General features: G+C 38.7%; 1 protein-coding gene across 2 annotated transcripts; it reads right to left on the bottom strand.

Moving 5' to 3' along the window:
* Positions 1-28: 28 nt before the first annotated feature.
* On the bottom strand, positions 29-27,952 carry LOC127411194 (G protein-coupled receptor 137Ba-like). 2 transcript variants are annotated; one of them, XM_051646591.1, is made up of 7 exons: positions 27,271-27,952; positions 10,659-10,708; positions 7,301-7,529; positions 6,817-6,966; positions 4,141-4,266; positions 3,732-3,856; positions 29-2,433 (listed from the first exon to the last, which is right to left on the bottom strand). In XM_051646591.1, exons 1-7 carry the CDS (start codon positions 27,664-27,666, stop codon positions 2,208-2,210), a joined length of 1,302 nt encoding a protein of 433 aa, XP_051502551.1. In that variant the 5' UTR covers positions 27,667-27,952; the 3' UTR covers positions 29-2,207. The 2 variants fall into 2 exon arrangements, with proteins under 2 accessions (XP_051502551.1, XP_051502550.1); XM_051646590.1 differs by having other exon boundaries at positions 29-2,436; positions 27,271-27,949.
* Between the last annotated feature and the right edge of the window lie 37 nt (positions 27,953-27,989).

Below are 27,989 nucleotides of genomic sequence, written 5' to 3'. Positions count from 1 at the left end.
TGCTTTTTTTTTTTTTTTTGCCTTTTAAAAAAAAAAACAAAAAAAACATTTGATGATTGCTTTAGCCAATTGATTGTTGATTTCATGTACACAGCTTGTAAATGTACATGGAGCAGCAAATTAGGGGATAAAAACAGATACAAATAAGCTTTTCTTTTGCTAAAACACAAAAAAATTAATGTTCAGGGGAATGGAAAGGGCTTCTTCATTTACAGGAATATTCAAGGTTCGATACAAGTAATTAACAACTTATCAAATCTCAATCGACAGCATTTGTGGCTTAATGTTTATTACCACATAAAATTACTTCGAGTTGTCCCACATTTATTAAAAAAAGGAAAAGAAAATTGCAGTTACAGGAAGGCACTTACAGTGGAATTGAGGGGCCAATCCATATACGTTGAAATCCACACTGTTTCAAAGGTATAGCCACAAGATGTACACATTTTATGCACTAACATGATCTTAGATTCATAAAATAAAACCGTAAAAATAAAAATTGCCGGGATTACAGCGTTTACCAGATTAAAGGATTTACGTTGTTACATCGTCATGGCAATTAAGTTGTAATACTGAATATAACTTTACACAGATAAGGTTAGTAAGTGATTTTATCACACTAAAATCACATTAACACGTATAATGTTTACGTATTGTGACTATACTTTTGAAACAATGTGTATTTTAATGTTTATGGACTGGCCCCATTTACTTCCATTGTAAGTGCCTTACGGTTACCTCTTCTTTGTAATAAACAAGGGGAGAGTGCAAATCATTTTTTGTGGTAATCAACAATATGCCACAAATTCTGCGATTGAGCTTAATTTGTAATGAACCTGGAACATTCCTTTGAGCTTGGTAGCAGTTACTAAACTGTACTGGATATGGGAGACTGCTTTCTGAGCAATCATGTTCCTGCAATATACATCTATAGAGGAATGATGATATAAAGCTTATGAAACATCTTCAATACAAATATTAATTTTGTGCAACATGTTTTTCTCTTGGAAAATCATACAAATGGCACCATTTCAGGCCTTCCTGGACAGCGATATGCTTAGTATGATAAACTAGTTTTGACGAAAGATATCGTTAAATGCGTACAGAATATATGTGGGTAAATTCACCCATAAGTCAATTTGAAAGGCTCTTCAAAGCATCGCTGAAAGTACCTAAATATTAGAGAGTGTAAGTAGAGTTAAACTTCCTATTCACACTTGGTACATATAAACACACTAGATATCAGGCATCCGTCCAGGGATTATCACACCGGATTTGTCTTCTAGTCTCTGACTCTCTTCACCGTCGAAAAGCGTGGAAATCTACCAAGGATCTCTAGCATGGAGACTCGAGTGTCAAGCCTGGATTTAAGCATGTGCTCTTTGGCAAAATAATAAAATGTCAAAGCAATAAAAGAAAGACAAATGGACATCATGTTTATGTCAGTGCACATTGATTCCTAGTACAAGTGCACCTTGATGCCCTCAACAAATTCAGAATATTGGGAATTCCAGGACGTTGGTCTTGAAAAGCCTCTTGGAAAAAAGCTGGATATTGAGTCTCAAATGGACTCTCGAAGAGAATGGAATATGCAAAGTGTACCCCTACGAAAATCTCAACACCACCACCACATTCAGGACCCCAGCTATTCCAATTAATCCAAAAATGAAATATAGGCTCATAATAAGTGCAAAAAGCACATCCCAACTCACAGAGGGGAGTCCATATGCCAAAAGTTCACAGATCATTGCAGCAAAGTTCTGAACCCATGGAATTTTAATGGGGTTGATGATCTAAAAAGTATGAGAACATTTTGAGTAAACGCTGGACTGATATTTTGGCTTTCAACAGCTAAAAAAGAAAAAAAAGCTTTAGCTCTTCACTGCAGTTCGCCCCTTCTATGAGCTCAGAAATTTACATGATGAAGAAACACTGACATAAAGAACATTGTTCAGTGTCATATCAACTGCCATTCCAACTCATTCCAATTCCCCCAACCACTTTGTATGGTCCCTTTTAAATTCCTTCCAGCCACATTCATTGCCATGACTACTGTTCGCTCGCAGGGACAGTGCCTCGAAGTGGGCAGACAAATTGACTGAGGGGGAAGACGACCGCAAAGCAATGCTCAATGATGTCCGAGGTGTCTGCAGCCCAGCCTGAGCCAAAACCTCAGACTTGATTCATTCACAGAAGGGTCGTCCACATTAGTTCTGAGGGGTGGAGTAGTGTGTCTGGGAGGTTGAGTAGTAGTTCTGTGGGGTGGAATAGTAGTTATGGTGTTGATTGGTCTGAATGTTGCCAGAAGCGAAAAGAAGAGGGGCGGTTGATGTTTGGGGACCGTTCAGCAGGTGAGGGATCCCTGTAAGGCTGCCGTTCCTCTGGATCGAGCCGTACCAACTGGGGCCCATTTGTGCCGTTGACGACAGGGTACTGCTGGAAAACAGAACCCGACGACAACTTAAGAGATATACTGTAATTTATTGACTGCATTTAGGGTGAATTATATTTTTATTAAGCAAAACTGTAAAGATTAAAGCAATCATTGGGTTATCCATGGTGTAATTAGCATTTTTCCATATCAAACATGTACATTTAAAGGAATAGTTTTCCCAAAAATTTTAATTCTATAATTTACTCACCGCTCATGTTATTTCAAATCCGTATTACTTTCTTGAAGAATGTTTTGAAAAATTGTAAAATAAAATTGCAATTTTATTTTTGGTAAAATAAAATGCTGCACAACAGAGCTTCACAGTATTAATGAAAACTTTAATGAAAAAAAATCTGATTAACTGTGGCACAAGGCTGCTTGCGGTTGTGATATTGCTTACAGACAATAATAATAATAATAATAATAATAATAATAATAATAATATTAAAACAACCGTTTAATAATAATTGTTATTATGAGTATTATTGCTACTTTTTGAATATTACATTTATATACAGTAGTTATATTTTTCTGTCTTCAATTTCACACATCCGGTTGAATAGAGCATTCATTTAAGCGGGACTCTTATTTTGACTGGGCTTGACTGTTTTTGATGGGTTAGTTATATCAAGCTTCTCATTAATACTGGGATAATCCCGTCGCGACTCTCCAGCTGAAATCTCCGAGCTGTACCGGAAGAGTTCATTTAAGTGTTAACAGCCATTTATACTCTAAACACTGCATGAAAATTAAGCACCAGTAGAATGTGTTGCGTGTGTGAAGCAGATGACAGAGCAGAGCGACACCTCTTGTTCATTCTGTAGCGTGCAGCGCATGTGACTGTATAATATTTAATTAAATTACATCCTTCTGCTGTTTAATGATCACATTTGGCCAAATCCAAAGGTTTTTTTATTTTCAATTTATTTCAACGTATTTATTGTCATTGATTTAATCTCAAAACTGTCACATCTCATATCATTTTGCTAATGACAGCATACTGTAATATGGTACCGAAATTAGCAACAAGATGATATCATACCGTTTTGATTTTTTTGGTATTGCGATACTTCGTTAGTACCGGTACACCAGAGCTGAGATATTCTTTTAAAAATCTTCACTTGTGTTCTGCATAAGAAAGAAAGTCATACATCTGGGACGGCATGAGGGCGAGTAAATGATGAGAGAATTTTCATTTTTGGGTGAACTATCCCTTTAACACAAAAGCTGTTGAATTTCAGATTTCTATGCAACGTTCCATTCTTTTGTGCGTTAGAAAAAACGTGGTCACACAAACCTGCATCTCTCTCCTCGGGAAGTTGCATTTCGAGACAGGTCATCGTCACTATCATAGCGCCGAGGGTTATCGAAGAAATAAGCCCTGGAACTAAAGCTGTGACTGTTGATCATACCGCTGGCCACCTGCAGAAACAGCGTATGCAGCATATAAATAAAAACTGTATGATTCCTCCAACACAGAAAGCCAAATATATGACTAAGACATTGTAGCACGGATCTATGTGTTTTCCATTCTGTTGAATAAGCGTTTACTGGGGCAGACGTCTGAGTAATTAATTCTATCTGATGGGGAAACGGCTCTCCAGTGGGGCTTAAAAAGCCGATCCCAGCCCAACATCATTGAGTGAGTGTCCAGCTGTGATATTGATGGACAGATTTAGAGAAATGAGACAGGATTCGACTCTCACCAGGTTTTGATTGGGCCGCTGCACTCTGAAGAACAACACAACCAGACTGGTGGGCAGCAGCTCCCAGAAGAACAGGATGATTCCAAAGACTACATAGGCTTCCCCATTGATCTTCTCTGCATCAGCCTGGAAACATAAATACAGGGCAAGACATTAAGAACTTCTAATTCTGACCATATTGATTCATTGGGACACTGCAAAAGCCAACAGACACCATTCAATTACATGCAAAACAGAAAAACAGCAGTGATGGACTGAACTTCTATGGAGCGCAACAGTGCCCGTCCACTATTTCAGTTGGGTTGGTTCCGAAGCTATTTTTCCCCATACATTTTTTCATAGGGATTTCATAAGATCCTATACAAAAGCATTCTAAGCAATTAACCAAACCAACCAACTCCAACAACATTACAAACTTTTGAGTTAAAACAAAAAATATGGGAAAATTGGACAAAAAGACAAAAAGGTATGAGGGAATGAACTACAATCCCATATTAAGCATTACAAATTATGTAACTGTATTAAAAATGATGGAAATAAATAAACCTTTAATGATTTAAAGTTGTTGGTTATAAGTATAGAAACAATCAATTTTAAGTTTATTGTAAAATATTTTGATTTAGACAAATATACAAGTAGTTCCAGTGATATTGACTCGAATAGCTACGTCATTCGCAGTGCGTCGTGGAAGTGTTCGGTCGCGGCAAAGCTCTTTTGCCAATTCTTTGATTGGTAGATTTATGGGTAGTGTAGTTCCTCACCAGGTTTTCTGCTATTAAACACTATTTTTTTTAACTAAGGTCAAGTAATGTGGACATTGTTTCAGCAGAAGCATATATCATCGATAAGCAACTCTGGAGCTCACTGTAGGTCTGTCTTTAAACATTAATAAGTTATCATTAAAAATAAATTTCCCTATGGAGAAAACGAGTGGGATTTTTACAAATGTCTATGCTACCACTGAAACAAAGGCAGAAACATCTACATGCACATCTAATGGCCTACGACAAACATAATCATGGACACGGAAATATGCAAAAAGACCCAATGAAGGACAAGGAATGTTGTAAACAACCCCAGAATTAAATGCCTGCCAGCAAAACACCATAATAGAATGCCAACCAAATCCTGACACCAGCTTTACATGAGACAGACAAAGTGGCATTATGAAGAATAAGCAAGCAGACAGGCACCCAAACAAACACAGCTGAGTCAGAGAAGAGGGCAGACTGTTCTGGGGAACCTCAGCTTCCTGTCGGCCCATCTCAGAGGTGAACCCAATCTAGGTCACCATCAGGCAGCCAACCGGCCATCCTTTGGCTCTGCACAGCAGCCTTGCCTGGGCTATTTATAGCAAAACAAAAGACCTTTCCCCAACAGAGCCCAGATCTGTCTAAATCCTCTCAAATGGATTGTTTCAGTGGGGCAGCGCTCAATGCCAAGTAATCCATGTTGAATTACATTTATTTGGAATGAATAAAGTCGATCTATCGCCACTTTTTAAATGACAAGGAGTACAGAAAAGCATGTGCAAATATGCAACAAAAGCTGCAATCTCTAGTTCATAATGTAGCTTGTATCATAGTCAATGATTACTTAGCTCTGTGGAATAGTAGATTCTGATTGGTCAATTTTGGCATTAGAGGAAGACCGATAAATCGGTTTTACAGATTAATCGGTGCCGATAGTTGCTATTTGGAACTATCGGTTATCTGCAAAAATCTTTGCCGATAGCTGCCAATAGTTTTAATTAATAGTTTCATTCATTTAGGACTCTTGTAGCCTCATTGTCTGTGCCTGTCATAGTAAGAAAGATGTAGAAATTTTGATAACATTCTATAAATATTTTTGTAAAAATTTGTCCGATTAATCGGTTACCGGGCCTTTCCACCACCTTAGTTATTGGTATCGGCAAAATCCACTATCGGTCGACCTCTAATTCTGTAGTCAAATATTTTTGTATTACGACCACTAAACTATATAACTGACGGTTGCACCAGGCAATTGTGCTTTCATGTCTCAGTTTCAATTAGTTTCAACATTTTCAACTCAATCAATATTTCATGTCCATTTTTATAATGTATCTGGCAAGTTGTTGTGTAATAAGAGGGACATTATAAAGTAAGCTGGTAACTAATTATAGTAAAACAAACCCCTTCAGGGTGTTTTTCACGATAATGACCAGCTTACTGTCTAATATCCCTTACAAATTCTTCAAATGCTCACCATACAACAGAATAGTAGTACAAACACTCAGTACTAAATCAGGGTACCCAAGATACACATGTATGCAAATGAGCAGAATGACAGATATAAATGCATAATGAAGTCATAAATTCACACGTCTCACACTGATGGTGTAAACAACATTGATAATTAACTCAAACAGCTGCGCCATACTAACATCAGTGAGCTCTATGAGACTTGTTTATCTGGGACAGTAAAAGTTCAGTGAGGGTTTACTAACTGTATGCTATCTACTTACACATTACAGGCAAACAAACCAATGTGCGTTTAACCCTTCTGTGATTCATCAACATTATACGGCATCATTTATCTTAGAACTATTCACAACTTTGACATCACTCATAGTGAAGTGGGTCCACTTAACACAAAAATCACTTAATGTTTTAACAATAGTATACTGATAATGCCTATGAATTATGTTGAACCTACCTGGTCAGATATATTGTACCAGCCATAATTGAACGGGCTGGGCCGATCTTCAGGAGACAGAGCCACCACTACCAGGTTATAACAGGCTCTGGAGGTGTAGAGGAGGATAATTGCTGCCCCAATGGCAGTGGCCTGGCAGACTGATGTCCCCTGAGTCACAGTCACCAAAATCAACACATTTATAGTAACAAAATAGTGAATACTTCCTGAAATTGACAACCATTTAAAAGCAATTAGCTGTAGATGCTGTACATTGGCCCTCAATGTCGTGTTGAAGTCCCATGTGTCACTCTGTACCAATTAAATGTTGTTCTATTACTTAAAAACCCAAATCCAAGCAACCTTGACCACAGATACAAAATGCAACAATAACAGCCATATTTGCCACTTTGCTTTCTATTCTTCTTTATACCCAAAACAAAAGTGCTCTTTGGAAATTAAGAAAGTTGTATATTACTGCACAATAGCATGCATGTCCACTTACCTTTGACTCCAGGTAGACGTTGGCAGAAGACATTTTGGCGATCTTGAAGATGCAGACGGCGAGTGAGATTGCACAGACTACAAAGAGGCTGTCGTTAACTAGCACGCGTGCCAGCACGGCATCCTTCACTTGACTCTCACTGGCCCCTCCCTGGACCAGCATGGCACATGTCAAGTTCACAACAAGGAAAAAAATACTGGCCAGCAGAAAGCCCAAGCGCAGGGGCACCCTGGAGGAAGTGGAAGAGAGGCCAACGAGATCACACACAGTGCACAATCATCCACAAATACTGTATGCCAAATAATTATGGATGGATGGATGGAAGGATGGATGGATGTGTGCTTAATGGTCATGAAAATAAAGTCTTACAGTGTGTGATATATATATATATATATATATATATATATACACACACACAGGTGCATCTCAATAAATTAGAATGTCGTGGAAAAGTTAATTTATTTCAGTAATTCAACTCAAATTGTGAAACTCGTGTATTAAATAAATTCAATGCACACAGACTGAAGTAGTTTAAGTCTTTGGTTCTTTTAATTGTGATGATTTTGGCTCACATTTAACAAAAACCCACCAATTCACTATCTCAAAAAATTAGAATACATCATAAGACCAATAAAAAAAACATTTTTAGTGAAATGTTGGCCTTCTGGAAAGTATGTTCATTTACTGTATATGTACTCAATACTTGCTAGGGGCTCCTTTTGCTTTAATTACTGCCTCAGTTTGGCGTGGCATGGAGGTGATCAGTTTGTGGCGCTGCTGAGGTGGTATGGAAGCCCAGGTTTCTTTGACAGTGGCCTTCAGCTCATCTGCATTTTTTGGTCTCTTGTTTCTCATTTTCCTCTTGACAATACCCCATAGATTCTCTATGGGGTTCAGGTCTGGTGAGTTTGCTGGCCAGTCAAGCACACCAACACCATGGTCATTTAACCAACTTTTGGTGCTTTTGGCAGTGTGGGCAGGTGCCAAATCCTGCTGGAAAATGAAATCAGCATCTTTAAAAAGCTGGTCAGCAGAAGGAAGCATGAAGTGCTCCAAAATGTCTTGGTAAATGGGTGCAGCGACTTTGGTTTTCAAAAAACACAATGGACCAACACCAGCAGATGACATTGCACCCCAAATCATCACAGACTGTGGAAACTTAACACTGGACTTCAAGCAACTTGGGCTATGAGCTTCTCCACCCTTCCTCCAGACTCTAGGACCTTGGTTTCCAAATGAAATACAAAACTTGCTCTCATCTGAAAAGAGGACTTTGGACCACTGGGCAACAGTCCAGTTCTTCTTCTCCTTAGCCCAGGTAAGACGCCTCTGACATTGTCTGTGGTTCAGGAGTGGCTTAACAAGAGGAATACGACAACTGTAGCCAAATTCCTTGACACGTCTGTGTGTGGTGGCTCTTGATGCCTTGACCCCAGCCTCAGTCCATTCCTTGTGAAGTTCACCCAAATTCTTGAATCGATTTTGCTTGACAATCCTCATAAGGCTGCGGTTCTCTCGGTTGGTTGTGCATCTTTTTCTTCCACACTTTTCCTTCCACTCAACTTTCTGTTAACATGCTTGGATACAGCACTCTGTGAACAGCCAGCTTCTTTGGCAATGAATGTTTGTGGCTTACCCTCCTTGTGAAGGGTGTCAATGATTGTCTTCTGGACAACTGTCAGATCAGCAGTCTTCCCAATGATTGTGTAGCCTAGTGAACCAAACTGAGAGACCATTCTGAAGGCTCAGGAAACCTTTGCAGGTGTTTTGAGTTGATTAGCTGATTGGCATGTCACCATATTCTAATTTTTTGAGATAGTGAATTGGTGGGTTTTTGTTAAATGTGAGCCAAAATCATCACAATTAAAAGAACCAAAGACTTAAACTACTTCAGTCTGTGTGCATTGAATTTATTTAATACACAAGTTTCACAATTTGAGTTGAATTACTGAAATAAATGAACTTTTCCACGACATTCTAATTTATTGAGATGCACCTGTATATATAAAAGAATTTTGACATTTTCATGACCATTAAGCACATTTCCTCCCAAATTCTCATTACTTTAATACATCTGGACATTTTACTTTTATGGAGGGACAAATTATTTCAAAATAATTCATTAAAATAAATATTTAAACATTTAAATAACTAATAAATTACACACTGAAGTGGTTAAAAAAATATTAAATGATTATTAAAAATGAAAAATATTTATTTTAATTTTCATGGTTTTGGCACGTCACTTAATAATCAACCTTTCCAAGCAGGATGATCTCTTCCATAATATCCTCTTCCAGCTTTACATCACGCTGAAAATTTTGCTTCACTCAAAAAAAAATCACATTATGTAAGTCAAATTGCAAAAGCAGTTTCATGTTGTCTTTAAAGCTCAAAGACATTAAACCACTCTTGCTGATGAGGACAATCAACCATTTGCTTAGATCTGTCTGGGCCAAATCCAAGATGTCACTATCCTCCCTCTACCTCCTTCCCCCTCCATTCCACAACATGATTCTCCCACTCATCCTGGCTCACAGACAGGACAGGGTGGGCAGGCCGGGAGGATTTGATCTCCAATCTTTTCACTCGGCATCAGACTGTAATCAACTGATCAAAGCCAGTATTTGTACAGATTGATGCTTCATATGGGAAAAATTAAAGAGCTTGAATTAAGCTGGCTAAAACTAGAATTTTCTGGCATTCCGACCAAAAGAAAAAACAAATTGAAATCCTTAGAGATAGTTCACACAAAAATTAATTTGTCATCATTTACTCACCCTCATGGGGCTGCCTGCCAAGCTTAAAAAAAAAAAAAAGGATGAAAAAGCACCATAAAAGTAATCCATATGATTTGTAATTCAATATGTAATCTATATTGACTCATATAAGCTACATTCCAAGTCTTCTGAAGCCATTCAACAAGTTTATGTGAGGAACAGACCGGAATTTTTGTTATTGGCTGAAAATGTTCCCCTTTGCCATAGCTCTCATTCACGCTTACGTTCATTTCAAACATTCAAATGCAACACATCAGTGTCAGTCACAAGACTTGAAATATAGCACACGAGTCACATGGACTACTTCATCATACTTTTTTTGTGCTTTTTTTCTCACTGTACCTGATGGCCAAAGTATTCACTTTTATTGTACAGAAAATAGCAACCTGTACATTTAGCTAAATAACTTTAAAGAAAGTCATATGGGTTGAGGGGTGACAGCAGTTTAGAGTGATTAAAACAGCAAAGAAAAAAAGTCTATTGTTAACACTGACTCCATCTGTCATCCAACCGTCATCTGTACCACCACATACTGTAAAAATCACAACATGTAGAAGCTAGGAAGGAAATACTCTTACTTGTACTTGTTGAGTTCTGGGGAATATTTTGCTTTGGCTTTGAAGATTACCTGTGGGAAAAAACAAACACAGAAAGATCTTTATTACTTAGGGTGCTTTCACACTTGGTTCGATTGCTTGGACCAAACCAGAGTTTGTTTCCAACCCCCTGCCCCCATTGGTCTCTGTTCACATCATTTTTTTTGGGTCCGAACCGTGGTCCAATTATGTCATCAATTACAAGCGGCAGCTGTTTACCACTTTATCTAGGTAACAACTCGAGAAGACGTCACTGTGTTACATGAAGTATTAAAGTTTCTCTTTGGATTTACCACGCAAACTTGCCATGCACAGAACAACACTTGTGTTTGTCTCCCGCAGATGCATTGAATGTGCAATGATGTGATGAATATTAGTATTTGTCTGCCGCGAGCCCACGGATGCGTTGCAAGGGATGTGAAAAATGTGAGCTGTTCTCTGAAGGAGGTGTATTTGGACACAAGCAGGTAGGAGAAATGCATTATACCATAATAACTGCGATCGGGAGCCTACAAAGACGCAAATTAATGTCATCACAAGCAGATCCCTTCCACGATTTGGTACGATTGTGTTCATATCAGCAGCGAACCATACTGGAGTTCACATGAACTGTACCCCAGACCACCTTTTCAAGCGGACTCGGGTGCGGTTCCCGGGAGCACACCCAAGTTCGGAAAACAGCGTTCACATTATCCAAACGAACCGAACTTTGACGTCGTTCGACTCCAGGTGTGCACCAAAAGTGCTAGTGTGAAAGCACCCTTAGAAACAAAATGAAGGTCAAATAAAATAAGAGGTGACCCACCAGGCAAAAATCATGAGTGAGATCGCTTAGAAATGTAAGTCTCTCCTCAGTTAGCCGCATGATTTGAGGTACTGCATAACTTATGTCTGTAGCACATACTGTTCGGGAGGAGTTGCAAGTCAAAGTTTATTACTTAGAGCTAGGGGTTATGGCTAATCCCTAACCCAAGTATAAGCAATAGCAGTAGTGATCCAGTACTTGTCTTGGCCATTTTTTTCTGTGGTCATTTAAGTGTTATCAGTGAAGAAAAAGTTGTTTTCACCAAGCAAGTTCTGCTATCAGTACTTCAAGCCTGCTCACACGCCAAGTGATGACTAGCTTGTGCTTAAGCAAAGATAAGATGACCAGGACGTATCTCAGAGATTGTTTAAACAGAAATATCTCCTCGTTAAGCAAATACATGCTAAATAACCACTGAAAGTTATTGGTTAAATGGGACTGTTGCCACATGGACTGACTCTTTGCCTAAGGTCAGCCATAGGTTATTGCTACGTGTCCACAGAACTGTGCATGGACTAATTTTATTCGGATGTGGTATTCAAGCAGTTCAAATAAAAGAAAGTGAATTCATAAGCTGGTGAAACACAATATATAAACATATATGAACACAAACAGTAGCAAAAATATCACAGTAATAATACCAGGCCATATAGTGCTTTCTTTAAGCTTGGTCTTTTTAAACTCTGTAGTCAGAGTTTATACAAATATACAAGTAGTTCCAGGGATATTGACTCGATTAGCTACGTCATCCGCAGAGCATCATGGAAGTGACTCACATAGTCAGCAATAACAGAAACAGGAACTGACCCTTTTCTGCTTCAGCCTGTTGAAAAAAAATATCAGATTTGGTTTTCACATGAACTGTAGAATACATATAACTATAATATGTAACTGGCTCCAACAAGGACAGAAAGAGATGTGGAAGGCCAGATGTACAACTAAACAAGAGGATAAGTACATCAGAGTCTCTAGTTTGAGAAATAGACGCCTCATGTTCTCAGCTGACAGCTTCATTGAATTCTACCCGCTCAACACCAGTTTCATGTACAACAGTAAAGAGAAGATTCAGGGGTGCAGGCCTTTTGGGAAGATTTGCAAAGAAAAAGCCACTTTTGAAACAGAAAAACAAAAAGAAAAGGTTAGAGTGGGCAAAGAAACACAGACACTGGAGAGCAGATAATTGGAAAAGAGTGTTATGGATCTTAACCCCATTGAGCTTTTGTGGGATCAGCTAGACTGTAAGTTGCGTGAGAAATGCCTGACAAGACAGCCACATCTATGGCAAGTGCTACAGGAAGTGTGGGGTGAAATATCACCTGAGTATCTGGACAAACTGACAGCTAGAATGCCAAGGATCTGCAATACTCTTTTTTGATGAGAACTCTTTGAAGAAGATTAAGAAGTTCTGAAAAAACAATTCTCAAATTGTAATATTAATTTTTGACGTTATTAATGTCCTGAGCATATTGTATATGACTGGCACATTGTGATCAGTTGAATGCCAATTTCTTTCCATAAGAGCAAAATCTGTACATTATTCCAAACTTCTGTCCGCCAGTATATAAACACACACACACACACACACACACACACACACACACACACACACACACACACACACACATACACACACACATACACACACACACATACACACACAGAGATCAGCCACAACATTAAAACCACCTGCCTATTATTGTGTAGGTCCCCCTCCTGCCGGCAAAAGAGCGCCAACCCGCATCTCAGAATAGCATTCTGAGATGCTATTCTTCTAACCACAATTATACAGAGCAGTTATCAGTGTTACCGTAGACTTTGTCAGTTCGAAACAGTCTGGCCATTCTCTGTTGTCCTCTCTCATCAACAAGGCATTTCCGTCCAAAGCATTTTCCGTTCACTGGATGTTTTTTGATTTTGGCACCATTCGGAGTAAATTCTAGAGACTGTTGTGTGTGAAAATCCCAGGAGATTAGCAGTTACAGAAATACTCAAACCAGCCTATCTGGCACTAACAATTATGCCATGGTCAAAATCAATGAGATCACATTTTTTTCCCCATTCTGATGGTTGATGTGAACATTAACTTAAGCTTCTGACCCATATCTGCATGATTTTATGCACTGCACTGTTGCCACACGATTGGCTGATTAGATAATTGCATGGATGATTGTTGGTGCCAGACGGGCTGGTTTGAATATTTCTGTAATATTGCTGATCTCCTGGGATTTTCACGCACAACAGTCTCTAGAATTTACTCCGAATGGTGCCAAAAAAAAAAAAAAAAAACACATACAGTGAGGGGCAATTCTGCCGGCAGGAAACGCCTTGTTGATGAGAGAGGTCAACAGAGAATGGCCAGACTGGTTCGAACTGACAAAGTCTACGGTAACTCTGATAACTGCCCTGTACAATTGTGATGAGAAGAACAGCATCTCAGAATGCTATTCTGAGATGCGGGTTGGCGCTGTTTTGGTAGCACGAGGGGGACCTACACAATATTAGGCAGGTGTTTTTAATGTTGTGGCTGATCGGTGCAACTCTGCAGGTTTACTGTATTTTGACATTGGAATTCCAGATATTTGTTGTTGTATACATTACAGTACAAAGCAAAGGGCATACAGTGACATTGGGACTTAAGGTGAATTATCATGTGTAGTCATAATTCAGTACAGCCTCAAAAATTGTGCTTGATGAAGAAGTTTCACTTCTGTGCTTGTCTATTTTTAGTCTATGTTGCAAGTTTACCATTATAATAACAATATTGTGTGCTATATATGCTCTCATAAAGACAGTATTCTCTATATGTTCATTTCTACTATATCTATTAGAATACTATATCTAGTAGAAAAACAATCTATACAGCATATGAAAAATAAACGTAGCTGGTAAAAAAATAAGTGGCTGGTAAAATTGGGCTGGAAAAATTGTATTTCATTCCCTTGTGCCATGGCATTACAATTTACACAAACATTTTACTCCAGCCCAAGTCTGCTGGTCTTAGATCAGTCTTAGTCTCCAAGCATGGTCAGGCTTGTCTGTTGGGTAGTTTTAGAGGGGTTTAGGGCACTGTTTAACTGGTCAGACTTGTAGACCATCTTAAACCAGCTAAGACCAATAAACTAGCTTGGGTTGATTTATGCTGTTTTTTTTGTCAGCAGGGATACTATGACAATACCATGTCTTTTATCATCGCAACATGGTAGTACCATTCCATTCTTTGAAGTAGCTTGGAGTGTACCACGTGAAAACCATCGTGCAGTACCATGGCATTACCATATGATACCATCACTTTTTCATGTTACTGCCACAGTTCTTTTTTGTAAGGGTTGTGGTTTACTGTGCAATTTTGTAGAGTAAAATTTATACCTCAAAAAAATATTTGGAAAGAACATATTTAACAGACCATGGGAACTTACAAGGGGTCTTTCCATTTAAGAAACAACTGGGAAAAATCACGTCATGTCTAAATTCCTGATCACACATGTGGGAGATCATACCAAGTCCTGTTCCTTTCTGGTTGGACAACATACTACAAATCACCCAAATATCAATAAGATAGTTGCAAAAGGTCAGGAAATCGCAGAGACTCCCTAAACGGAAAGCTACAAGAATTATGGGAGGAAAACAATGCTGGTTCTTCGTTAATGTCTACGTCCGTGTTACCAAACCAGGGTCGCACAAAAGGAGAAGAGTCCTCAGTTGAGGCTGCTGAGAGCTGAACTGCCTGCAACATCCATCCACTCCACACAGGCTGCATTTGACTGCCATCAGTTGCACAAGTGCAAATTTAGAACAGAAGCTGTACTATTAGAATGCACATGTGAAGTGGGCTGTGTACTTATGTTTATGCACTATGCTAGTAGGCGCAGGTTAGTCAATCATAACAAAGGTCATTTACATGTAGAAGTCTTAAACGTACAGTAGCAAACACATCCAGTTTCATTCTAGGGGTCCGAGAGAGGAAGGACAATGGTCATAAATAATGGGGTTTCGTGCAAGAAATCTAGACTAACATTAGTGGATTTAAATGGAAGAAAATAAAAAACTACAAAAGTGCAGAATAAGGCTTCTTCATAAAAAATAAAAAAAAAATCAGCAGAAATAAAAGATGTGATACTCAGTACTTGGTACACAGGAGAGCTGACTTGTGTGTGTTCATGTGTGTCATCCTCATGTTTCCATGTCAGCAGACGCACAGCAGACTCCACTGGGACACGGCATCCCATAATGCCAAGTAAAACAGAATAAATTCTCCTTAAATAAATACAGAAACTGTGCTGCAGCATTTGTCATCTCACTAGAGAGCGACAGGCTCGAGGGACCCATGTTGCCCCGAGCGCTGTGCTTTCACTAAGAAAAGGCTGCATTAAAAGCTCCAATTTATCAGCTCTCTGCTCCCCACCCCAAACTCCGACCACCTCACATGCAAAAACAAGGTCAGCACGTTCCACATTCAACACATGCACTGCCTTCACTCTCGACAGAAGGCAGGTAGCCACTTTACCTGCTAGTAGACTTTTTTGACACAAGATGGAGAAAGGTACAGGTCAGTTATATGACGCATTAGGGAGCAAGAAAAAAAAAAGTTTTGAACAGAAAAACTAGATTTGTACATTAGTTTTTAATCGATGGTATATGCTTCTGTTGAAGCTATCAGTCCACGTTATTTCAACTTCATTGTTTAAAAATCATGTTGAATGGTGAAATTACTGGACAAGAACTACACTGCCCATGATCCAGCAGAGAAAAGACCCACCAGTTAGAGAGTTGCGGCCAAGAAAGGCCGGCAAAAAATCTGATAGCATCCACGCACTCCCATGATGCACTGTGAATAACGAATGCTTGAGTTAGTCTCCCTATACTCTCAACCTACTTATATATTTGTGTATATCTGAATATTATGCACTAAACTTAAAATACATTGTTTTTATTCTTCTAATTAAATTATGGAAATAAAGTTATTGATTTAAAGTTGTTGATTAGATTTCATAAATCGAAATGCTTCATGGGATTGTACTTCATTCCCTCATGAAAGCACCTCTAATAATTATGAAAGAAAATAATAATGTAGGATGGAATTGAAAAACAAGTTGCATGACAGTTAAAGATAAATAGAGAGAGAGAGAGAGAGAGAGAGAGAGAGAGAGAGAGATAAAGAAGGGCCTAGATAATAAAAAAAGGCCTGGATTCTGAACAATGACGGGCGTGATTTGGTTGGGCTAAAATGTAAACTCATGACATCTATAAGCACATAACACACTCACTCAGGCACGCACACAACTGTTACTTTCGGCCAATCACAGAAAAAAAAAAAAAGAAGGCTGAAAATGTGCAGCAGTCTTCTCAGAGCAATGATATGTTTGTTAAGCCCTTTCTTTGACCCATGTGCACACATTTGTATCTCTTCCTTAAAACATATTTTTAACACCAAACATCCACATCGCACTGAGTCATATTTTTGAAAACGCACAGTCTAATGCTACGGTTTGCTGTCATGAGATGTTCCGAGACTAAAACTTCCTCTTTTAATGAATGTGTGAAACGTGATCTACTCGTGACACTTCTGAGCTTAAGAGGTTCTTTCCATGATTAAATATGAAATGTGTAATTTCTGGGCCACTAGCATGACATCAATATTGTTTTCAAACAGGTTTTCCAAACACTTCCCCATCCTCCATTGGCTGGACAAACAAATAGTCCCGCCCCAAATCACAACATTGGTTGAGCCGACATTGATGTGCAGGGCTGGTTGGGATGCTCAAACCAGAGCCACCATGTTTACACAATTTTGAGATATTAACTTGTAGTTCATTTTAAAGTACTTTAACCAAAATAATATACTAATGGATAATGGGTAACAAAATCGGTCTACTTGGCAAAGAATGCGAACAAGTATAGTCTAGAACTATCCAGAAAGTTATCTCTCTGTTGCGTAAAGAATCTACAGACTGGAAAACCACATGCCATTTCTCTTGCTTGCCCTGACAGCAGATCACATGCAACTCAGTGCATATGACCGATTTACCAAGCCAGAATGGAAAGCTTTCATCTGAATGGACACTGAGGCCTTCTGACGCATTTACATGCTTGAACTCATCATTTCCTGTTTTACTCCTTGGTAATCAGAACACAAGCCTGCAAACACACATTTTCCCTTCAGTGCCTCATGTGAAGAGGCCATGAGGAGCTTTAATAGCAGTGATTCATCTACCTGCACTGGGAGACAAATCTGGAATCTTTCCCCTGGTCTGTTTAATACTTGTTTTACTGCAAGATTTAAACTCAGGGCTCGCACTGAAAAGGTCGGAAACGTGTAATATGGTGGTACAGTGAACATTAATTTTAGCAGTGCTAGTCTCTGCCTCATGGGCCATCTGATCATGCATAACGCAAACCAAAAATGCAAGAGCTAGCTGAAATCCCTTGTTCTAATATGATTGGCTGACTTCTACATAAGTTCTAAGAGTGATGGTATTCAATCATTCCACAAAGCTGATTTGCCCAAGTTTGTCAGGTTAAAGATATTCTAGTTTTGTTTGAGACAAAAGCTTTTCACACTAATCCCTGGATTTAAGTCTTTTTTTTTTTAACCACGGGCTAAAGGTGCACTCAATATTATTCGTTTACAGTATGTTGCGCTGTGCAGTATCACATAAAAACAGAAGTTCTCAATCACCAATGTAATTTCTCATTGAAAATCTTGACGTCCGTTGCTCATTCATGTGTACTATGACAAGAGCTTGTTCACAGTGGAACGCATGTTAGCGAGAACTTGCACTGTTTTTAGTGCTATCCTTACTGAATAATTACTTAAGTGTCGCATGGACTACTTTTATGATACTTTAAAAAGCTTAAAAAAAAAAAAAAAAGCACTCAGTGTCACTATGATCTGCCATTGTATTGAAAAGATGGTACAGTAAATTTATTTAGACCACATCCACACTAATGCGTTTAAATTTGAAAACTCGCTTTCACTTTCCTAACGCCATCTTTTTACAAAGTATGTGGTAATGGAAAGCACTTTCGCAAGTCTCCGTTTTCGGTGAAGGAAAATGCCGTTCTAGTGTGGATGAGGAGGCGTAAATGTTGCAAAATCAATGTGTTTTAAAATGAAAACGTATTAGTGTGGACATGGCCGAAAATCTCTCCTTTTGTCATACAGGTTTGAATAAAACGAAGTTGAGTAAATTGTAAAGAATTTTCATTTTTGGGTGAACTATTCCTTTAACTAATGCTCAGATTAAGCTGTATTGTGGACCAGACTTTAATTGATCAAATCTAGCTACATGAAACAACTGGAGTATAAAACTAAGGGATGACTTTGTATCCAAAATTGTAAAGTTTCCCTTTCAACCCAATACCACAATCAAAAGACTCAACCTGGTCTCATAGAATGAACGTTACGCTATATAAATGTTTGCAAACTGACTTGTACATGCCATTTCTACGTTTTGCTGCAGTTTCCATGTGAAATGAACACTAGAGGCGCAACAACAACTCTGCGTTTTATTAATTTACACAAATCATACAATACTGATTACAATTAGTTCAACTGCTGATTATGACTTCATAAACACACTTGCTTTTTGCTCTATTACTCACCCCCCGCTATGTTATGATATCAAAACACTTTTACTTTAACACATGATTTGAAAAATTTTAACACTTGTATTACAGACCCACCTACATATACACACTTTTCCCAAAATGAACAGCTTGCTTGGTAGCTCACCTGATAAGAGCATTGGACTTTGGACTAGTTGACTGCGTTTCGAGTCTGGCCAAAGATGCACAAAAGTGAAAGTGCCAAAAAAGCGACCCGAAATGACGCAATTGCTTCTGAAAATTTGCTTTTCATTTTGAATTGCATTTTAAAGCACTAGTCGTTAGGGTTAGGTGTTGGTTAAGGGTAAGGATAAGGATGTCTGTTTTGTTAAACTCCCATTTATCTTTCAGGAGACTACTGGTTAGGTTTAGTGTAACGTTTTAGGTTGGTGAGGCACATAATTTCAGTTTTGCAAAAACGTTGCAAAGCTCACGTAAATTTCTTGAGATCAGGCTGAAAAGACAACCTAACATTGGACTATTGTGGGGCCTTGATGCGAAACCACTTAAGTGCATGAAATAGAAAATACACTTTCCAATTTAGCCCTTCAGAATGTACCCATAGTAATCGGTTTGTCAACCCCTGGGACAACCGTTCACTCTGTCTATTTGATTCTGATTAGTTTGCAGCCATTCAAGCAGGCAAGCATGTGTGGAGAGCAGAAATGATGCGAGTTTGAAGCCCATGCTGAGTGAGTCATACTCTAGATGTCCCTGATAGACCTAATGTTACACAAATGCTTATATAACATTCATAGCCAAACAGACAATTCTAAAAGAACATGAAGAAGTGACTGAAGAGAAACCTTCAAAGTGTGAAAAAAGTGCTGTGGTAACTGTAAAATAACATAAGGGCTACACTAGCACATGATTTCATACTAGCTTGGTGAACAGAAAACTGACCAAAAAAAAAAAAAAAAAAAAAGTACTGTCTAGGTGAATCTCACAAATGCTTGTCCTGGTTACATATCACCAAAAATGACAAAATCAGGACATTCAGAAAACATGCATGTTATTACGTCGGAACTATAAGCACATTAAAATTCACATATTTTATCAGACCAAAAATGATGCCACTGAGCAGGAGTCAGGAGATGAAGTGATTAAAATTTTTGATCAATATCCAAGAAGAGAAAGACTTCACATTTTAAATAACCTGGTCTCATAGAGCCACGTTACTATACCTACATTTTTGCCAAATTATTATTTATTTTTTTTGCAGCTCCTTGTACCCATGTATCGCAGCACTTTCCTGCTGAAATGAACACTAGAGGCATTACAACAACAATGACTTTTATTCCCTTTAACACAAATTATGAGTAAAACTGCAGAATATCAATTTATAAACACTTTTCACCCAGTTGCTCACACAATGCTATCTTATGACATCTAAACACTTTTACTGAGTTGTCAGGCGATTAATTTTAACGCTTGCATAACATGACCACACTTGTTCAGGCTTGATCAAATTGCACAGTAGCTCAACTGACAGAGCACTGCACTTGTGATGTAAAGAACTGGGGTACGAGTCCCAGTGAGCCGAAAGTGTCATAGACCTTATTCACGCTAGCGCCATCTTTGATTTTTTGTAGGAATGACAACGAGACTGTGAGGAATAGATTTCCATCTCTTCAATGGCATGAATGGTATAAAGCTGTAAAGCTCCTAGATCACATCTGATTTTCCACATCTCATGTTGTCTGGAGTTCTTTGTATACTGAATGTTCTTGGACAGATATTGTATCAATGTTTTGTTCGTGGAACGATCCAAAAACACTTTAAACTGCAGAACAGCCCACTGAAGAGACTGTAAGTCTATCCCTCACAGCCTCGTTGTCATTCCTATTAAAAATCAAAGATGGTGCTAGCGTGAATACGGTCTACAGAAGTGCCACAAAATGACCTGGGCTGGGTTTCCCAAAAGCATCGCAAGCTTAAGTTGATTGTAGGGACGATTGGCGCCAATGGTTTCTACGATCTACTTCACTTACGGTGCTTTTGGGAAACGCAGCCATGGTTGCTTCAGCAGTTGGGTTTTTTTCTGTCACCTTTGCTTTTTATGACACTATTGGTTAGGTTTAGGTTTAAAGTTTAAGATAGGGATGTAAGTGTTTTATTTAAAACTTGATATGTTTGGGAGAAAATTTAACTCACTTTTAGCGCTACACAGAGGATATTTCACCTCGGAACTGCCTCGAGAGGTGTAAGGAACCACGAAATATTATTTTGCAAAAAAGTTGCCAGTCATGTAGTTTTCATTAGAGCAGTCTGATTTAATGCATATACAGTCTGTTTAATTGTATGGGTCAGAAAGAATGTTGGTTTTTGGTGCAAAAATACTTGACTAACTTTATAAGTGGACTTCAAGAAAAAAAAAAAAAACTAATCGTGGCACCTTTAATGTAGAGACATTGCATTGCCCACTCATGTCGAGAAAAAACAGCTGTATTTACCAGGAACAAATAAGTGGCTAATTTAGGAAGCAGGCAGATTTAAAGGCTGTTTTCTTTAAGTGCTTTTGTGGACTGTCCTCGTTACCCACTTATTTCCTTTATTAGACAAGCAGGTCTACAATACCTAGAGACCCATGCCAACGAAACGCTGGCCTAGTTACAGATTAACAAACAGCAGTCCTAAGCCTCTCCCAACACAACAGCACAACTGCTAAATTGAGTAGCAGGAAAAAAATCCAGACTGAATTTCTCTGAGTCAGCTCTCAAAGAGCAAATTGTGATTTATTTCAGCAAAAACCAGCAAACAGGTGCTTTAATAGGCATACTGTAGTTTATTAAACAAATTAGGTGGCACGGTTCTGTTACTGATCCTGATCTTGTGACTTAGCCACAAATATTAGTTTAAAAGAGCACTGGAGGACAGCACAAGTGTTCAATGTAAATGATCTGTGTCAAACTACTAGGGATGGTTTACAAAGACAAAGAGGCTGGGGTGGGATAGGCTGGGGTTTGTGTAGAATAAGAAAACAACATTCCAGTAAGCTCTAATGGGACACATTTTGAGCTGTGTGTGGGTGATGCCTCAGTTTGGCAACATACTAAAAGACTCCTTGGCAAACTGAATTAATAAGATTCTCTTAATTGATAATGCTGCAAAAATAGGCCATGAATCTGTAGCCTGACATGTCAAAATTGAAGGAATTCGGCATCATTTTGTTAATACATCCTACTCAACAAATTTTATGGCCATGAGATGATTATTAATGTTGATTATAGATGTTGAGTTAAACTTGACATGCAGTGATATGCAATTCTTTTACATTGTTATATTGAATAATGGAGAAATTTGATTGAATAAGCATATTAGCTTTGTCCTTGCATTATAGCAAAAATCACTCCATTGCATCACGGTGTAGAATTACATCTTGTGGGTACAAATTTCACTACACCGCGTTTTTTTTTTTTTTTTTTTTGTAAGTGAAATCTATATACCCTGTTGTCTAAATAACATTAAGTTCTATCAACAAAGTTTCAAAAGTTGTTTCATCAACAGCATTTGTGACCTGCTGTAGGTTACCACAGAAAATACTTTCAAATAGTTCCTCATTTTGTAAAACAAACAAAAATCACATTTATAGTAATGCACTTGCAATGGAAGTCTAAGGGGTAAGGCACTGCACCAGAATAAACACTAAAATACACATTGGTCCAAAAGTATAATCTTAAACAATATACGTGCTGATGTGAGACAAGTGTGATACAGTCGCTTACTAACCTTGTCTGTGCAAAGTTATTTGCAATTGTTCAACTCCTGTCATGACTATGTAAAGACATGTGATACACGCAAGGATGAAAGGGACCGTTTACGTGGAGAAAAACACAACCACAGGAATTACATTGGTAACGGCAACTCTAAAATGATGACGTCGACGCATATTTTATGAACAATTCATGAAAGCGCATTAAAATTATGAGCAGCACATTTCTGCATTTAAACCCTCCGGAATATCTTACCCCACAGACTTCCAACAATGCATAGTAAATGCATTACTGTAAAAAAAGATTATTGTTTTTATAATCTGAGGAATGAGTCAAAATGATTGGCTGTAGTAATCAACAGCATGTGACAGATTCTGTTGATGGAGCTCAACTTGTTTTGAACCCAGATCATTTCTTTACCTGTAAAAATGGATATTCTAAATAAACCTCTTGACAGTTTTTGAGGCTGCAGAACAAAATTTGCCGAATATGTGCCACCAACTGCATTCACAGCAAAAAACATGAGTGAAAAATGGCCCTATCACACACCTACATGCAGAAATCTCACACGTGATTCACAAGGGAGTTTGTGCTTCATGTAAACAGTTGGCGATCACAGTACACATGCCTTTAATGCGTTTCCTCCACACAGAGGAGCTGCTGAAAGTGCAATTTGAAAAATTAATTGGTCATTACTTTGGCACTCCCTTAGGGATGTGAAAGACGGGTAAAAAGGAGTTGCAAACTGTGAAATACACCACAAGACTTGCAGGAAATACAAAACATTTTTTACAGTGTTGCGATTGCAGTCACCTACAAAGCCCTCTTTCTCTCTGTATTCTCAGCTGTTCCAGCACACTTTTTTTGTTAACATGACAAACCTGACAGAGATTTATTTTGCATTTACAGTAAAGCAATTTCAATAGAAGTATGATTCAAGGCATTGCACTGGGATAAACATTAAAATACACACTGTTTCAAAATAGCCTAAATCGCTTACTTACAGTCTGTGCAAAGTTATATCCAACTTTTCAACCTGTCATGACCATGTTAAGCCAGTTAGCCACAATTTTCACACAATACTGTACATGTCATGACACCAGAAAAGGACTGTTTACATATGAAAATCTCCACCACATGAATTACATAAGTAATGCATCACTAACAGTTCATCCACCTAGAGAGACTGATCGCAGTGTGAATTCCGTGACAGTGAGTCGAAAGTTCTGCTGCTGAAATCAGAATATTTATTGAAATTTGAAGCACTGCCCCCAGTGGCCAAACCTGGAAGTGTTGTTGAACGTATAAGCGCTAACGAGCTTCAGTTTGTAGATGAAATGTCAACAGAGTGGTACCAAAGCAAGTTGTATTTTTAGTTGTAAATGATGAATTACAGTCAACAGAAAATGCACATTTTATTAACCATACCCCGTAATCCAAAACCCGACCCTAAACCTAACCATCAGGGGAGTAACAATGTAATTTTAAAGCGAAAATGCAACCACCGAATCGCACTCACCATCGTTTATGTGTGAACGCTAAACTTCTTGGTTTCCATGGGGCCAAAACCCATGTTGCGGAGATTCAGTAGCGCAAGAGGGAAAGTTAAACATTTGAGAGATCCAAAAATATCTTAAGAGGAATGCTGCTTGTCAGTAATTCGGCAGAGTGGGGTTGATTTCATGGTACATGAATAGTCGGAAGAAACATGTCAATTTCCTGTGTGATCAACTTGGCCAAGAAAAGTAGTCTGACTGCATAAAAGACATATTAGACAAACTTTACAGCTTAAATAACACACATTTTTGTACAGAATATTTAATGTAAATGCTTGAAAAAAAAAAAAAAAAAAATACAAGCTGGGCATAGCTACTTTTGAACTGTCTGGAATTTCTATCCCCCAAGAGCTAAGTGCATTACTGTAAATAAATATATAGCACCGTATTCCCATTTCAAACTACCTACTCCTTGCCTAAGGTGATCCTCCTATATGACATACAGTTAACCTCCTTCTGCAGCAACTGGCATGAAACATAACCGGTCGCCTTATCAAGAAGTGAGAGCAAATAATTTTTGAATGAAAGTTGAATTTGAAAACAACTGAATTAACTTAAATGATCTGCGATGCCATCCTTACTTCATGGACAAAGCACTACAAGACCACTTAGAGGACAGTTAATGCAACACCACAGCAAATGCCCACTTGAATATGTACCAACATGCGGGTACAGTACCCCAACACTCTCATATGCTTTCGGCTGACAGATCGGAGTTGGGGTGCTTGCCGTCTTTGTGCTTTGGCTCAGAGCAGAATGCTGCACATCCCTTTTGTTGTGCCTGGAATAGCACAGGACTGAGCAGGGTGATGTAATGCTCTTGCAGCAGGTGCCTCTGATTGGCTTGCACCTTCAAATGCCAACCCGCACAGTTCGGGCAGCATCGGTACGGTGCCCACATCTCAAACAGCTCTTGAGGAATACGCACAAACAATGCGCAATTCTCTCAAGCAACCTTTTGCAACTCAGTGTGGGTGTAAGGAGAAAGGCTGCAGACATGCATGTCTAGTGGTTGCATAAAACAAAAGGTGTCAATAAATCTAACAGGACTGCAGGGTTTGTCATTCAGGTTTGATGTGTCACTGCTTTATGTGCTGACTACAGGAGAAATAAAATGCAGTATAAGCAAGGTTAGATTAATATCACAGCTGGGGTGATTTCGGAAAGAACAGAGAGGACAAAGCACACATTTGTTGGGTTTGCCCAAAGTCTATCTAGCAAGTCAGTCCACTGTTGGCCATCTTTGGAATGCTCTCGGGAGGCTATTTCCAGGCAGGCCAGTGCAGCTCCTATGTGCATGAATGGGGGGGGACACTGAAATTTCTAAAATGGTTGGTCAAGATTAAGATCAAAGAACATAGTATTTCAAATCAGCAATAAAATCTGATAAAATTGGAATCATAAATTGTGCTTCTTTACCTCATATTACACCAACACACACAATTTTCACGACTTGTAAAGCTAATGCGCATGTGAGCTAGCGAGTTGATTGACAGGCAATGTCTGTTTCTAAAAGTGATTGGCTCTTTTACCTGTAAGGCAGGACTTCCTTTCTAAATCCATTGACTGTTGGGCACTAGAGTTTCTCGGTTGGGCGTTCCAGTTTCTCCCATTCATTTAAATAGAAGTGGCCCATCTCTGCTAAATAGTCTCTGGTTTGCCACTTTAATACAAATCATTGATCAATCACTTGTACTGTATTTGAACATTCAGGGGGGTTGGAGTGTCAAGGTTTTTCCACTTGTATAGACAAAAATAAAGACCTTCAATGGGTCAATGTTGATTCAGAACTTAGCAATCACATTTTCAGACATGTATTTCATTGCTTGTTTTGTAAAAAAAAAAAAAAAAAAAAAACTGATACAACAGGCAACAAAAACTACCAAGCACCAGGGCCATAACCAACATAGACATTGCGGGAGCCATGTATGGGTTTTTTCAATGAATGCTTCTTTATTTTTTGGCTGCATCCTTGCCGAGAATGCCGACCACAACAATTCTCTCATTAATGGAATATTTAAATATGGAATAGGGCCTAAAATAGTCTCCCCTCCAAATAGAAGTGAAAAAGGCATTGGAGATGGACAATATATCAACCACTGCATGATGAGGTTAATACATTCACAGACGGCCAAGACTTCAGTATCCCACAAAGGTTGGAAGGATGGACCAAAAATGGCAATAATAGACCTCTTTCAGACTAGCCTGTGAACTAATCTGTTGTGGCCAAGCGGAGGAGCTTGAGAATAGAAACCATGACCTCCAGCTGCGCTCTTGTCCCAGTATCATGGACATGATAAATGTTTTGATGCTGTAAACAAGGGACGTAACCACCATAGACACTGAGGGGAACAAGTCCCTACCAATATTCAGAATTACAATGGTTCATGGGTATGGGTTTTTAAATGGCTGAATCTCACATTTTTACACATGGTTAACCCAGGCTTGAGTATTTGGTTATATTCGTGTTGTTAACAGGCAGTCAATATTTTTTAGTTTTTTAAAGACCGATTTCCAAGTTTCAAGTGCATTCGGTCCCCTCAATCTTTAATATTTGGTTAAATTTTTTGCTACAAACATAATTTAGGAATAGTTTTATTCAATATGTGTTGTTTTCGATGTTTGATTCTCACATTTGTAGTTTTGGTCCCCCAATCTAAAGTATTTTGTAAAGCATCCATTTGGATGTGTATTGCATAAGAAAGGCGACCAAACTGAATGCAATGATGTTCCCTCTTTATAGCAGAAAAACAGATGTCTCCTGAACATTACATTGATTTTATTCCGAAATTAGCTACTTGTATGCTTCAAGTACCCTACTGACATTCACATTGGTGCATTCAAATATTGTGTAACGCACTGCAGAACAAAAAACTAAAAATCAGTCTAAATAGGGATAGCACAGTGGGACTTACCTGTGCAAAATAAAGGTTGAGCAGACATAGGGTGAAGAACTGCAAGCAGACTGGAAAACAATACAGGAGCCAGAAAGGCAGAGGCTTCAGCTGGTTCGCCTGCACAACATCTTTAAAGTAGAACGAGAAGAGCGTCGTCCTCAGAGCCGACCACAGCAAACAGAGAAAGAGAAAAACACTCTGGAAGCTGAAGCGCTTGTGTCCGTAGTGCAGAATGAGCCAGAGCTGCAGGTAAACAAACACGAAGAGCAGCGAGTACAGGACCGTGTAAAGCACCGTGAGCACGAGCTGCACGGAAGGGGGAACGGCAGCCTGGATCGGTTCGGCTGTTGAGGATGATGATGATGAGGACGTCCAAATACCGACACTGACCCGATTTTCTCGAAAAAACAACATATCGACAGGATGCGAGACGTGGACTTATCCAAAACGCTCTAACGTTTTTCTATGACGTCGTAACTGCCTCAAACTTTTCATGTAGATGTTTTGAAATGATGAGGATTTGAGAAACGTCAAACCTTAATAAAAATGACATATGGGCTAAAAACATAACAACAACTACACGCTGCCCTGAGTTTGTGTCTAATGGGATACGCGGAAAAGGAAATTTGGATGGTCGGATAAGATGTGGAACACAAACAAGTAGAGCAAACAAGCAGAGTCCCTCAATCTCTGGAAAAAAAAAAAAAAAAAAAAACGGATCAAATGTAGAGAGCGAT

Source organism: Myxocyprinus asiaticus, chromosome 20 (assembly GCF_019703515.2).
Source record: "Myxocyprinus asiaticus isolate MX2 ecotype Aquarium Trade chromosome 20, UBuf_Myxa_2, whole genome shotgun sequence".
Taxonomy (NCBI): domain Eukaryota; kingdom Metazoa; phylum Chordata; class Actinopteri; order Cypriniformes; family Catostomidae; genus Myxocyprinus; species Myxocyprinus asiaticus.
Note: the sequence above shows the minus strand (reverse complement) of the source record. Positions and strands in the feature narration are given on the sequence as shown.